This window comes from Penicillium citrinum (genome assembly GCF_028827155.1).
Source record: "Penicillium citrinum strain IBT 23319 chromosome Unknown utg000003l:1.0-4596430.0:1.0-4598250.0, whole genome shotgun sequence".
Classification (NCBI taxonomy): Eukaryota; Fungi; Ascomycota; class Eurotiomycetes; order Eurotiales; family Aspergillaceae; genus Penicillium; species Penicillium citrinum.
Window position 1 is genome coordinate 1,224,546 of NW_026622688.1, and position 14,142 is coordinate 1,238,687.

A 14,142-nucleotide genomic window follows, 5' to 3' on the forward strand; every position below is an offset into this window, starting at 1 on the left:
TGGGAAATTGAATAGATATAAGAGTAGCCTCATCTCTATTCGAACAAGAGGTAACAGATTCGAAGTACTGATAAGCAACTCTCCACAAAATCCGACATTACGCTATCGGAACAAAGCATCGTCGATCACCTCCATACATATCCAAGACTAACCCAACCATGACCGACGAAGTAAGCCCCCCTCGTTTCTACTCTCACAAAGAGAATCCAATAACTGATCTCGCTAAAAGGAAACAAAAATCTACCAACACGCCGATTCCGACGGCCATTTTCGCCGTAAAGATTCGGCGTTTCGATCCCGAGTCTCCCGCAACCCATCGGCTGAATTCCCCGTCGAAAAGAACCGCTACGTACTATACATCAACTACGGCTGTCCATGGGCCCACAGAGCCAATCTAGTCCGCAGCCTCAAGGGACTCGAGAACATAATCCAGTTAGTCGTTCTGGATCCCGAACTTGGTCCTAACGGATGGTTTTTCTCCGGAAGATACGGATCCGCCGACAAAGACCCTCTATACGGATTCAAGTACCTGAAAGAATTATACTTGAAGGCAGATCCAAACTACGAAGGAAGATATACCGTACCTACATTATGGGACAAGAAGAAGGAGACCATCGTCAACAATGAAAGCAGTGAGGTCATTCGCATGCTATATACCGAATTCGATGACCTCTTACCCGAATCAATGCGAGAAGAGTCTCGGCCAGGAGGTGGATTTTATCCCGAACATCTGCGGAAGGAAATCGACGAAATGAATGCTTGGGTGTATCCTCAGATCAACAACGGTGTTTACAAAACAGGGTTCGCAACCACACAGGAAGCGTATGAAGAGAACCTATACCCTCTCTTTGAAGCGTTGGACCGTGTCGAAGCACATCTCAGTCAAGAAGGACATCATCCTTTTCTTTTCGGTGAATATATCACCGAGGCTGATATCCGATTATACACGACAATTGCTCGATTTGATGTTGCTTATTATTTGATCTTCCGATGTAACCTGAAGATGATCAGACATGATTATCCACTCATCGATCGTTGGTATCGGAGGCTTTACTATGATCAATCAGTCTTAACAAATGGAGCGTTTAAAAAGACAACCTTCTTTGATATTGTAAGTTTGGATCCCCTAGCTTTGAGCGAGAGAAGTATGGGTTGCTGACTGGTAGTAGTATAAGTTTGGGTACTCTGTTGCCATTGGAAGTAAGACTGGAAATAGGCAGCTAGTCATTCCAGTGGGCCCTATTCCTGATATCTTGGCTGATCTGGAAGAGTAGGGGTCGAGCTTGTTTGCTATTTTGCCATATGTTCTGCATCGTGAACTTGATTCATACGCATGAAACAAGTGTTCGTTGGGTAACGAATAAATGAAGAAATGGGACTTCTATTCGCCCAGCATATCTTCTGACTATATATATATGACCATAATGGACAGGAAATTGCCGCACCTATTACCCTTTGATTGAAACTTTCCAAATTTATCTCGGTATGCGAACTAGGTAGTCATCTATTTCTATTCTAGCAACAAGTCCTTGGCCTGTGCAGCTTAGTAGAAGGACCAATAATTGCCGCAAATGGTACATTGGACCGGGCATCTAGTCAGATTCGGCCTGAAGATTTAAGTATGTGCTATGCTAGTAAGATCTGCAGATTTTGAGGATTTTGAGGCTTGCAATTGATATTTGTTAAATTTGAACTATGGCGAAGTCGCCCTACTGGCTAAATATATCAGAGGCAACTTGTGGACCTTGGGAGGTCCCACGATTAGAGTTCATTATTTGATCAGAAAAGAAAACCTTTTATTGACCCAGTATGTAGAAATAAGAGAAATTTAATCCAAGTTCAAAGTGGTCCAAAGCCATCGCCATCAACCTTTCATTGAGTCTTATAAAAAACAAAGAACGACCTTGGAAGTCGGTTTCCAGTTCGACCGAGACGATAACACCCCTCGAACATGTCGATACGCACAGGCTACTAAGGGCACTGTAATCTAAATGTAAAAACTTAGAACAACATACCCTTTGTCTGTATGATGTGCTTGACGTTGCGGTCTTTAATGACGGCCATGCAAATCAGACCCAAAGACATGATGCAGACACCTGCAATCAACATGTACTTGTTCGTAGCCGCATATGCCATGCCAATAGCTTCTCGTGTCGGATCGCCCACTGGATAGCTCAGTGCTACTTCAAGATCACCAAAGATATCCTCCCATTTATCCGCAGTGTTTGCGGGGAGTCTTTCCTGAAGTTCACCAGGCAAAACATTGTTCCAAATGGCACCAGCAATACTTCCTCCAACAGCACCACCCATGTAACCAAAGAGTCCGAGGAGACCCAAAAGAGCCGCGATATCATTGTGCTTAGCTGAGGCCATAAGAGCGACCTGTTCACCAATGGTAATAACACCACCGCCCAAGGCAATGAAAATCTGACACATGATGATATAGCCAATACCGGTTCCAGGCTGGCGGAAATAGATCATCAAGCCAACACCGAGGATATAAATTGGAACACCCCACATCAGAACCCATTTGTAGTGACCAGTGATACTGATCAAAGCGCCAACGATCAACAGCTCAACGCCCGCGACAACGTCATAGATGCTACCAATATAACCAGCACCAGCAATCGAAGTATTGTAAACCACCTGCAGATAAGAGCTGAATTGCTGGTACCAGCAATAGTAGGCAATTTGATAAACGAAGTCGAGCATACAAGCGGCAATAACAGTTCGATTCGTGAGCAGCGACCAGGGAACGAAGGGTGCACGAGCGCCGTATCTCTCCCAGAACGGGAAAGCCACAAGCAGAACAAATCCGACAATCAGCATGGCGAGGATATTACCACTCTTCCATTGATCTTTAGAGTCCGCGGCGATGATGAAAGGCAAAAGGAAGAGGATGAAGCCAGCAACCAAAAGAATGACACCGAAAGCTGAGATGAATTAGAAGGCTTATCCTAAAGGGCGCGATGAGGACCATCACTTACCATCAAATTCGATAAAATAATGCCATAAACTCTCAACCCATGTCCTACCGCTGACTTGACGCGGAGCAAGGCCGTTCTTCTTTGCCTTGTGCTTACCCATCGCCATCATAACGATCAAGGGAGTAGCAACCACGGGAAGAACAATGGCCCAGGCACCAAAAGCCCATCGCCAGTTGTCTGCATAGATAGTTTCCGCTGCCTTGGGACCACCGAAAGCGGTGATAATATAAGGAGAAGAGGTGAATGCAAATGCCAATCCACGATTTCGTAGTGTAGATGTATCGGCAGTCATCACGTCAACACAGAAAGTCATACCGGTGAAACCGATCGAGTAGAGGCACTTCAGAATATGCGGTCAGTGAAAAGCTATGAGAATGTATAGAGTGTCTGTGAGAGCTTACATTAGATGCAGCATAAAGCTCGAAGCTGTTGGTAGCTGCCATAAGAATCATGCCGAGAATGGCGATGAAAAGCATCAGTGAAAAGCCAGCGATACGATCCCATAGGTTCAGAATCTTTGCGACGGGCATATAGGTAGCGCCAGTCAAGACCTGTGTCACGACATTGATGACCGACATCAGAGAGTGGTCGTTGAATGTACTGGTCACAAAGGGAGTCAGGTTGGTTGACAACGATGCCTCGAAGGCATTGCTGAAATACAACAACCACATACTGTAGAATAGTGAGCATGACGTCCCATCCAGAAATTACAGTGAGGGCTTTAAAGAAACTACTGACCTTGCGTATACGACCATAAGAGAAGACCTTGTCCACGACAAAGTAATGGCCTCTGCAGACTTGACACCATACTGGGCATTATAATCAGGAAGATTTGGGTCATAAGCCAAATCCTCACTATCAGATGGAGTCTCCTTTTGACTCTCAACATTTACATTCACCTCCGGCTTGGATACTTCAACCTCCTCAGAGACTTTTTGCTCAGCCATGGCGATATAAAAACCACTTGACAATCAAGAGGTCTTGCAAAAAGATCAAAAGAGACAGCAGAAAGGAAGCCAAGAGAAAAACGAAAAGTTAAGAAATGCTGATCACCGCCTAGACAAGGGCAAAGCGACCGTGTAAATAGGATCGTCAAAATCAACTGATCTCGGAGATCCAAAAGAAACTCTTCCGTATACGGTGGCCCCCATATATGTAACACGCTGCAACACTAATGCAAACCAATCAATCCCAATCTCGCACTCACATCATTACAACTACTCCATACTGAAATCAAAGCAAGACCCTGGAACAGAATCGCAAGAGAATCCTGTTCAGAACCAACCATCTAATCTGATCGTCACTTGCGGGTGTTGGGTGTGGGGGCCCGCAGGGTCTCAGGGTTTGTGAGCCGCTCTATACGCGGATGTTTTTCGGGGGCAAATGCAAGACATGCCAATCAAGTGCATGGTAAGTTGGGAACACAGCCGGAATGAGAGCGCTGATCACTTTGGCTGCGTTTGGAGACTGAGATGGCTCTCTTATTTGGTCGGTGAGCAAATTGTCTGCCGTGCTACTCCATCGCCCCCATGTCAGCCAAGACTTTTACGTTGTATTTCCCTTGGTTCCCCGAGAGATAGAGATTATCAGATAATTCTGAAATTGTGGTTCCAGTTCAACCGTGGTTGATGTCTATGATCATTGTCAATGATGAATGTGGCAATAAGTTGTCCAGGACTGTACAAGATGTACACTACTTCGCTATGAAAACGATCCGGTTAGCGCTATAATTTCGATATCTCGTGGACTTGGATTGAATCAAAGACCCGCGATTTTTAGAACAGATCAATCTTAACTACGGAAGGTTTGAAACCTCGGGGATCAGCATAATGGAAATGGAACAGTTGACTGAAACGGTCTTCTCCGGCAACATCGCCCCCACGTTCACATCGAGGTGTAGCTCAGCTACTGTAGCCAAGACCAGGGCATATTGCTTTTCTCAGGGGCAGAGCTTCTATGATTCACGCAATTGCCGCGGTGGCCGATGAACCCGACGATATAATTTTGAAACTCGTTGTAAACAAGCAATACATATCATATCGCCTTGTGAGTTCAGCTTTGACGTATACATATTGTACAGCACGTAAAGAAACGTCGATACTCGCCATTTCGATTGGAGAGTATTTCAATCAATCATGATGGTGTGGTAGGACGTGGAGACAGTCAATGTCGAGCGCGGCTATCCTTTTAACTGCCCTGGTGAATTCTAGAAGACACGAACAGAAAATCGTTCCTCATTGTGCGTCCACCGCGTCAACGTCACCTTGTTTCAGATGAGCAAAATATCCACTGCCAAGGACTGCAGGGCTATGCAGGAACTTGCCAAATTGAATACATTTGGGGACGTCGAGCCGAAGAGAAAAAACCCGCACGATCACTCGAAGCAGAGTGTGGTGGGGTGGAGATGGGCAACATCTGATAATCATTTCCCCGTTCGTGCGTTAGGGTGTACCCGGGACAACCGCGTACAAATTCGAACACATCATCTTACCGTTCTGTACGGAGTGTATGTTTTCGTAATACGCTCCCTTAAACAGCGCAAGCGAGTACAAGCTTATACAATACCAAGCTCCATCCTGAATCGTGATGCTTCTTGGCTGTCTTAGTATTTCTTGTTCTAACGCACGTTGTCTCCGCTGTATGTATGGTATAGAAATTGTTTTTACAGCGAAGAATTCATGGCGATGCTGTAATTAGTGAATGCCCGCGCGCAACACGCTAACCGTCTCCTTTCTATTCGCCCGATACTGTATGCAGAGATGGGTAAGTTTGATTGAGATTGTACACTCCTGCATGCACAGCACTGAGTTTCAGTCAAAGTTGCATTGCATGCCAAATACCTATGCATCTCATGGGTATAATTAATGAAATGACGATTGGCTGGAAAAGATAGTTTTCAGTAAAGGATCAGGACGTCAAGCCCGAATATGTAGGAAGCTATTTACATTCAAGCTGTATTTCTGTACATAGTTAATCATCACAAGTATCGTGATCACAACTTGCTATCAACCCAGCGAGGCTCACGCTTCTCGCTGAAAGCCAGCAAACCCTCTCGTATATTCTCACCATCATTCAATGCCGGTTCCCAATTTTCACTCAATAGACGACTCGCATTTTCCGCACTTCCATCCTCCCAACCAGCAACAATTCCAGCCCGGCTGATAATCACACTGTCAGGACTATTCTCACAGATACGAGCAGCGTACTTCAACGCTTCCTTGACAACTGGTCGATCCAAGATTTCAGCATCTACCGCGGCATCCTCAGTAACCGCATTAATCAACCCCCACTCCTTAGCCTCAACAGCATTAATACTCTTCCCCGTAAGAGCAAGTTCCGTCGCCCGGGGTCTCCCAATAGTCCTCGCAAGTCTAGGCAAAGAACCCGCCATAGCAACCACACCACGCTTAGCTTCAGGCAGCGCAAAAAGCGCACTTTTAGCAGCAACCACAAGGTCCAAATTCGAAACAATCTCCATTCCACCACCGAACGCAATACCATTCACAGCAGCAATGACGGGCTTTTTCGCATGTCGTCGAGAAAGCGCTCCAAACCCAGATCGCGGCATAGGCGCTCCATTGCTATGTTCGCCCTTTGCCTGACGAATACTGACTTCATTCCACTCTTTCAGATCCATGCCAGCACAGAATGCACGTCCAGCGCCTGTAATGATGGCACAGCGTAGAGATGGCTCGCTGTCATACCAGCCGAATAATGTTTCGAGGTCATATTGGGCTGCGCTGGTCATGGCGTTGAGGGCCTTGGGCCGGTTGAAGACCACCAGCATTACATGCGGGGCCGGGAATAAGACATAGGCATATGATTGTGGTGGTGGCAATCGCTTGAAGGAAGTCGAGGAGCTCATTTTGATAGTGGTACACCTTGTACCTGAGTCACTCGTGAAGATGATCAAGTTCCACGAATGTTCAGCTTGAAGGTAAGTAAAGGCGATAATAGCGTGCCTCGGTTGTCCCAATTTACCGTTACACGCCAGAGTGATGGACTGGGTATTTTATGGGAATTCCTCCGGCAAGTAAAACGGAGTTTTATTGTTACACTATGGTACCACAACAGGATTTATCTGATATGATTTTTATCTGATAATTCTGATACTGTACGCTGTACTCTGTACTGTTGAATATTGTGTATTACGATCCACTACGATACTTCAGCGGGGCGCATACGTGCGTATCGAAATTTTGTATCCATGGAAAGGTCAGAACACAAAAGATTTATCTGATTACGACTATCTGATTAATCTGATAAAATTATTCCCACTGTAACTACACCGCATCCTCTTTAATCAGCCATTTTTCGGGTTCATATTGCGATCGCTTGGTCTTGCTAGATATACCTTTGTAAAGCACGATCTCTTCGTGAGATATAAAACCTCCCGAAAGATGCCCTAGAACGCTTCGCTAAGCATTGAATAAGACCAAATTCATGAATGCCAAGGTCAGCAACGCGCATCCTCGTGCGTTGAGTTCGACTAACAGCCCTAAGTGGAGTCTCGTACGCAACCGAGTGGATTGTCACAGACCCAAGCTTATACACAACACACCAAGCTTATACGAAGATCCTTACCAGGATCAGTACTACTGGACGGGAAATGCCGTGTATTATTCTTGTAACCAAGCCTAAAACTGCAAAATACTGCACGTAAACCCGCTGTGCATGCACTCCGTATTTTCATACCCAATTTATCTCCGAGCAAAAAAGACGGCAACATGTGGACATCGACTGAATCCACGCCAAATACTCCACCAGCCAAGTCCAGCTACCATTTTTTTTTTCACATGGTCCCTGCTCTGAATTGCGCAGTCTTCCCGGCTGTCACTCCATCCGTTTGATCTTATCAGATTTTTTCTCTCTTCTTCAGTGCAATAGTTTGGGATGTCGATCCGGTATCGGCCCACTGCCTAGCTCCTTTTGCTGAATTTGAAAGTTGCCAGACAGTTCGGAACTTCATTTGTGCCAGTCCTGTTCGGTGACTGAAGAATCGCAGAAAGTCTCGGCGATTGAGCTTCATTGACCTCCGGAAGTCGCGTTGTCTTCCCCCGGGGACAATAATATAGCTGTGCAAGCTAGCTCTCGTCCACCATGGCTGACGCGACACCCGTCGAGACTCCTGAGAAGGAGAGCTCAAGAGTCTCGATTGGTGACAAGGTAAGCATCTCGTGATGTCTAAAATACCCTGCGCGCAAACAAGATAGCTAACTTGCATGCGGACCTACAGTTGAAGAGCTTTTTCGTATACTTTTCGATATATCTTCAGACCAATCCATCCAACTTCGACATCTTACTACTAGTTGCCGGTCTCGTCTGCGCAATTGCATCTGGAATTCCCTTTCCCCTCCTTGGTATTATCTTCGGTCAACTTATTGACAACTTTAACTCAGAGAGTTGCGCTTCCAACGAATCTCTCAATGCTGCAACCCAAGCCTCCTATCAGTCCGAGGTCAACGGCAAGATCCTCTATGTATTGTATCTCGCTATTGCCCAATTCGGGTTCATGTACATTCATCTTGTTTGTTGGTCGATGGGCGGTGCCCGATTGGCTCAACGATTGCGCGAACAGTACTTCAGAAACCTCTTGCGCCAGGAGCCTTCATTCTTTGACAATCTCCCGTCTGGTGAAGTGTCTTCCAGATTGAACAGCGATATTTCAACTATACGTTCCGGTACCTCGGAGAAGGTCGGCATTTGCATCTCCAGTGTTTCTTTCTTTGTGACTGCCTACGTCGTCGCGTTTATAAAAGACGCAAAGCTAGCAGGGATATTGGTCTCGCTACTGCCTGCTTATTTCATCATGTCCATCGGAGGTGGCTGGTTCATTGAAAGGTATTCCAGTCGCGTCTCTGATTGCTTCGCCGCCTCATCGTCCATTGCCTCGGAGGGCCTGTCTAATGTGGCAGTTGTGCATGCCTTCAACGCCAATGATAGACTGGAAGCCAAGTTTACCACTCATCTTCGCACCGCAAAAAACGAAGGAATGAAGAAAGCCTTGGCAACTGGCGTTCAGGCTGGCTTGATGTACTTTATCGCTTACTCCGCCAATGCACTGGCTTTCTGGCAAGGTAGTCACACAATTGCCGATTCCGTTGCTGATTCGAATGCGAATGGCGGCGATGGTGCCTCTGTTGGATCTATCTTCACTGTCATTTTCTTGCTCGTTGACGCTACTCTTATCTTGAGTCAGGTGGCGCCTTTCTTGCAGATCTTCGGTGCTGCATCGGCAGCTTTCAGCAAGTTGAAGAAGGATATGGATCATCAATCTCTGATCGACGGTACGTCCACTGAGGGTCTTGCAGTCTCTTCTACTACCCCAGGTCACTTTGAACTGCGGAATGTGTCCTTCACCTACCCATCTCGCCCCGAGCGACCTGTTCTTCGCAACGTTTCCCTGGAATGTCCTGCTGGAAAGCAGACGGCCATCATTGGCCTTTCTGGCAGTGGAAAATCCACCATTGCGAGCTTAATGCTTCGGCTGTACGACCCATTGGAAGGATCTCTCTTGCTCGATGGCCAGGAAGTCCGTGACCTCAATACCCGTCAGCTGCGTAGCTGCATTGGTATGGTTCAACAGGAAGCGACTCTCCTTGACCGATCAATTTTGGAAAACATTGCACATGGTTTAGTCAACTCTTCGGCTGAGAAACATCAGCATCTCCGCAATGCTCTGGTCGGACCCCAATTAGCTGAAGTTGCTGTTGCTATCCGTGCAGGAAAAGATCCCATTGAAGCTGCTCAGGCCCAAGGTGCTGATGTAGTTGAAGTTGTCGAAATGGTTCAGCACGCCGCGACACTTGCCGACGCTGCACGATTCATTAGCAATCTATCCGAAGGCCTGGGAACGATCGTTGGATCAAACGGTACTTTGTTGAGTGGTGGCCAAAAGCAGCGTATCGCCGTTGCCCGTGCACTTGTAAAGGATCCAAAGATCCTTATTCTGGACGAAGCCACCGCGTCACTGGATTCCAAGAGTGAGAAAGAGATCCTCGCGGCAATTGAGCGATGCTCCGAGGGACGTACGATGATTTCTATTGCGCACAGGCTCTCCACCATCCAGAAAGCCCATAAGATCATTGTTATGCGCGATGGCGAAGTTGTTGAAGAAGGAAACCACGGCGAGCTCATGGCAAAGCAAGGGGCTTATGCTGGCCTCGTCGGTCTTCAGAACTTGAACACACAACAACCCACGGACAAGCAAATCGATGCACACTCTGGCGATATAACGCAGACTGAGAAATCTGGCGACGATGAGGAATCTACCAAGTTATCCGCCAGTCTCAGCAAAGAGAAAATCTCCGTCGCTGCAACAGAGAAAGAAGAAGATTATACGCCACCCACTTCTTCTGGCGAGCCTTCTAAGAAGCGTCCGAAGAAATCAGTCTGGCAGCTGCTCAAGGGTATTTACCCGATCATGCGTCCCTACATCCTCATAGCCCTGTTAGCTCTTCTAGGCGCCAGTATTGTCGGAGCAGCCTTCTCCATCGAGGCTGTTATTTTCGGTAACACCGTAGGTAGCCTCACGCCATGTGAATCACCAGATTATATCAGATCACGAGGTAGTTTCTTCGGCTTGATGTTCTTCATCTTGGCTATTGTCGAATTCTTTGCAAATATCGCTAGCTGGGTTGGATTCGGCTGGGTATCTGAGAAATCCATCTACAACATCCGTATTCTGCTCTTCCGCTCTCTTTTCGAGCAAGATCTACAATGGCATCAATCAGAGAACCGGACACCAACAGGATTGCTCGGTTATATCACCAATGACGGCAGTCTGATTGCTGGTCTCAGTGGCTCCGTCATTGGCACGATCTTCTCAATCTGCATCAACTTGGTCATTGCCATCGTGATGACCCTTTGTATCGCCTGGAAGATGGCCCTCGTGTGCATTGCTGTTGTCCCTCTCCTTTTGGGCGTTGGACTCATGGAATTGAATGTCCTGGCCAAGTTTGAGGAGAAGCACGAGAATGCTTTCAACCAATCTGTCAGTATCAGCGTCGAAGCTATCAATTCGATCAAGACAATTGCTTCCTTATCCCTTGAAGATGAAACATTGGCTGTCTACCGCCGTACATTGTCAGGACCACGTCGCGAGACGACACAGATCAGTCTGTGGGCTAATTTATGGCTGGGTCTGGCATTTTTCATTGGTAACCTGTCATATGCACTGGCTTTCTGGTGGGGTTCAAAGCAGATCTTTAACGGCACATACAGTGAGACACAGTTCATCATTGTTATGTTTGCTCTTTTGGTCAGTGCCCAGCTCTGGAGTCAAATGTTTGCACTTGCTCCCGAAGTATCCAATGCTCGTGCTGCCGTAGCCAGAGTCTTGGAGATCCTCGAACTCGGCTCCTCTGGCCTCGCATCCAAAGTCAAAGCACTGCCTGAGCCCTCTGGGCATTCCACCTCTGAAAAGGACGTTGAGTCTACCGGAGAGACCAAGCCATTCTCTCCAAATGCCCAAGGAGGTGTCGATGTTGAAATGCGCGACGTGAAGTTCTCATACCCTGCTCGTGCACACGCCCCCGTCTTACGAGGACTAAACATCCACGTTAAACCGGGTCAATTCTGTGCACTGGTTGGACCGTCTGGCGCGGGTAAATCAACAATCATCTCGCTTGTCGAGCGTATGTATCTACCCAGCTCAGGCGCAATTCTCGTCGATGGTGTAGACGTCACCCAACGTTCCGACATCAGTTTCCGTGATGAAATCGCCCTAGTCCCACAAGAAGGCACCTTGTTCGAAGGTAGTGTACGCTTCAACGTGTCCTTGGGAGCTCGACCTGGCACAGTAGTCTCAGACGAAGAGATAATCCAGGCTTGCAAATTAGCCAATATCCACGAAACCATCATCAATCTTCCCGATGGCTACGAAACCGAATGCGGTGCCAACGGTAGCAAACTATCCGGTGGCCAGAAGCAGCGTCTCGCAATTGCCCGAGCGTTGGTGCGCAAACCAAGATTGCTTATTCTGGACGAGCCGACGAGCGCACTGGATGCTGAATCTGAAAAGCTTCTTCAGGAGGGCTTGGAGGTTGCATCTCAGGGTATCAGTGTTCTGGCCATTGCTCATCGTCTCAATACCATTCGAAAAGCCGATACAATCTACATGATTGAAGCTGGTGTTTGTGTGGATGCTGGTACTCACGACGAGCTATTTGCTCGGTCAGAGAACTATCGGAGCAACGTGCTCAGCCAGACATTCGAGGGCTAAAATTGGCTGATTCTGCATTTCTGTGGTTTTCTTTCTTTCTCCATTTCTCTCTTATACCTATAGACCATTTTCATTGCATATAAACTTCTACTAGATGTAATTATAGATACATTTCAATCCACTCAAGCACATGAATGCTATTTCATTTTTCTCAGCAGAACTTCGCATCTTTCATGGCTGTATGTACACTAGCGAGTAACTATTTGAATCAAATGACCACATCTAGAAAGTTACACATCATCTAAATAAGGTGATAACATCGCACGCAGAAATAAACAATCATTTTATAACCTTCCGGAGACCCAATCCATATAACATATTCACAGACGTGGCTTAAAAGCTAACCCAGTGCCCGCAATATGCGGAGAAACCTGGTTAAAGGGACAAAGCTGGAAGAAACGCTCCCGAGTGCACTTTACCAAGCTAGCACGCTTGTGCGGAAGGTCGATGACCTGATCCTGGTGAAGACCAAAAGTATAATCATATGTCAGGACCTTATCGTTGGTTGACATGGGTTCACCAATGACATTTTCAGTGCGATGATCATCAAGGAAGCAGTAGTGAATCATACTGGGCCACCAGGCCATCACACGGTGAGGGCCACGGAACCTGTCATTTCCAACAAGAGTATGACGTCCGCGATCAAAGTCTCCCGAAGCATAGTGCGCACCGACATTATCCTCTTTGGACCAGAAGATCTCGTAATAGGAAAAGAATTCATCATTGAAACGGCCCAAAACAGTGAGGGTATGTGGGTCCTCATGTTGCCGACGCAAATAATCCCGGTGTTCTTCCAAAGTGCCAGTTTCCTTCCAACCCGCTGCAACACGAGGGTCATTCTGCCATGTATGGAAAAGGTTCAAGTGCTCTGGATTTTGATAATCGAGCGCAATCAAAGAAAAATGCTCATCCAAAAATGGGATATAACGACTGTAAACAACATTGCCGGGAGTAGGCTTAGGATGACGACGAGGGTGACGGCGATGAACAGTTTCCGTGGAGGTCATGGTGTATTCAAGGTGAGGCACCGCGGCCGCGGGATTCCAGTTCGGCAACCAAATGGGCTGGGCACCCAAGGGCGAAGCGCAGCCTTGCCAGAAGGCACCGCGCAGAATGAGAAGCTCATTAGGGATAGGCTCGTACTTTGTCGCATTACTCACAGGGCGAGGATGATCAATAGCGACCATCGACAGTCGCAGAGCATGCGCCAAAGACTCGGCCCGAGGACCCTGTAATTGCAGGCGGAAAGTCTCGATTTGCTCTTGCACAGTGAAGACACAGTAAAGGAACAGCCAGATCTGCCCAACGGTTGGTGGTGAGGAGCTCTCCCAAGTGCAAACGCATGACGGGCTACGTTGCGCGCGCGCCCAAGCTGTGTTGTTGGAGGTTGGGACCGAGGTCTCCGGATTCACGGGCTGCGGGGCGCTAAAGTAGAGCTGGCCATTCTGTAGTTCAAAAGGAAAAGACTGAGCTTCACCCCCAGAAGCCTTATGCAGCTGGAATAACCGATTACCATCCTTAGCTTTACTAGAAGGCACCAAATGGTAAGTGGTGAGATAGGGATGCGGAAGCCGAATCTTGATCGGCGCCAATTGTTGGAAGTTGGCCATTTTGATAGGGGGAAAAGGTAAGATAAGGTTCAATTTCAAGAAACAAACCAAGCAAAGGCCAAGGTGAAGGTCAAAGTTCTTCAGAGAGTCCTTATAATGTTTCAATCAGCCACCGATTCTTGGCTCAGCGTTTTCATATGCCCGAAATGCTCCGTGGGGCAGCACCAGCCGACCTCGCAACCGTCGTATCCTTTTTCACACCGTATGGAGTAGTCTGTACGGGAGTACGGAGTACGGGTTTCAAGACATTCATACTGTTGCCATGCACAAGTGGAGTTTTCTGGGTCTCTTCCCCCTTCTCGCTAAATCCTGGGAAATGGGA

The 14,142-nt window shown here is 47.3% G+C and overlaps 5 protein-coding genes across 5 annotated transcripts; 2 read left to right on the top strand and 3 right to left on the bottom strand.

Annotated features, from left to right (window-relative positions):
• Window positions 1-158: 158 nt before the first annotated feature.
• Window positions 159-1,274, top strand: N7469_003699 (glutathione S-transferase family protein; the record flags this gene model as incomplete). Its single annotated transcript, XM_056642619.1, has 3 exons — window positions 159-170; window positions 230-1,111; window positions 1,170-1,274. 3 exons carry the CDS (start codon window positions 159-161, stop codon window positions 1,272-1,274), a joined length of 999 nt encoding a protein of 332 aa, XP_056502031.1.
• A 727-nt stretch (window positions 1,275-2,001) lies between these two features.
• N7469_003700 (siderophore iron transporter mirB) lies at window positions 2,002-3,934 on the bottom strand (the record flags this gene model as incomplete). The annotated part of the gene is made up of 4 exons (XM_056642620.1): window positions 2,002-2,933; window positions 2,988-3,327; window positions 3,389-3,659; window positions 3,726-3,934. The coding sequence occupies 4 exons, from the start codon at window positions 3,932-3,934 to the stop codon at window positions 2,002-2,004; spliced, it is 1,752 nt and encodes a 583-aa protein (XP_056502032.1).
• A 2,045-nt stretch (window positions 3,935-5,979) lies between these two features.
• On the bottom strand, window positions 5,980-6,852 carry N7469_003701 (enoyl-CoA hydratase/isomerase family protein; the record flags this gene model as incomplete). Its single annotated transcript, XM_056642621.1, has 1 exon — window positions 5,980-6,852. One exon carries the CDS (start codon window positions 6,850-6,852, stop codon window positions 5,980-5,982), a length of 873 nt encoding a protein of 290 aa, XP_056502033.1.
• A 1,235-nt stretch (window positions 6,853-8,087) lies between these two features.
• Window positions 8,088-12,210, top strand: N7469_003702 (ABC transporter ATP-binding protein; the record flags this gene model as incomplete). Its single annotated transcript, XM_056642622.1, has 2 exons — window positions 8,088-8,153; window positions 8,224-12,210. 2 exons carry the CDS (start codon window positions 8,088-8,090, stop codon window positions 12,208-12,210), a joined length of 4,053 nt encoding a protein of 1,350 aa, XP_056502034.1.
• Window positions 12,211-12,530: 320 nt separating this feature from the next.
• N7469_003703 (GNAT family N-acetyltransferase) lies at window positions 12,531-13,820 on the bottom strand (the record flags this gene model as incomplete). The annotated part of the gene is made up of 1 exon (XM_056642623.1): window positions 12,531-13,820. The coding sequence occupies one exon, from the start codon at window positions 13,818-13,820 to the stop codon at window positions 12,531-12,533; it is 1,290 nt and encodes a 429-aa protein (XP_056502035.1).
• Window positions 13,821-14,142: the final 322 nt, after the last annotated feature.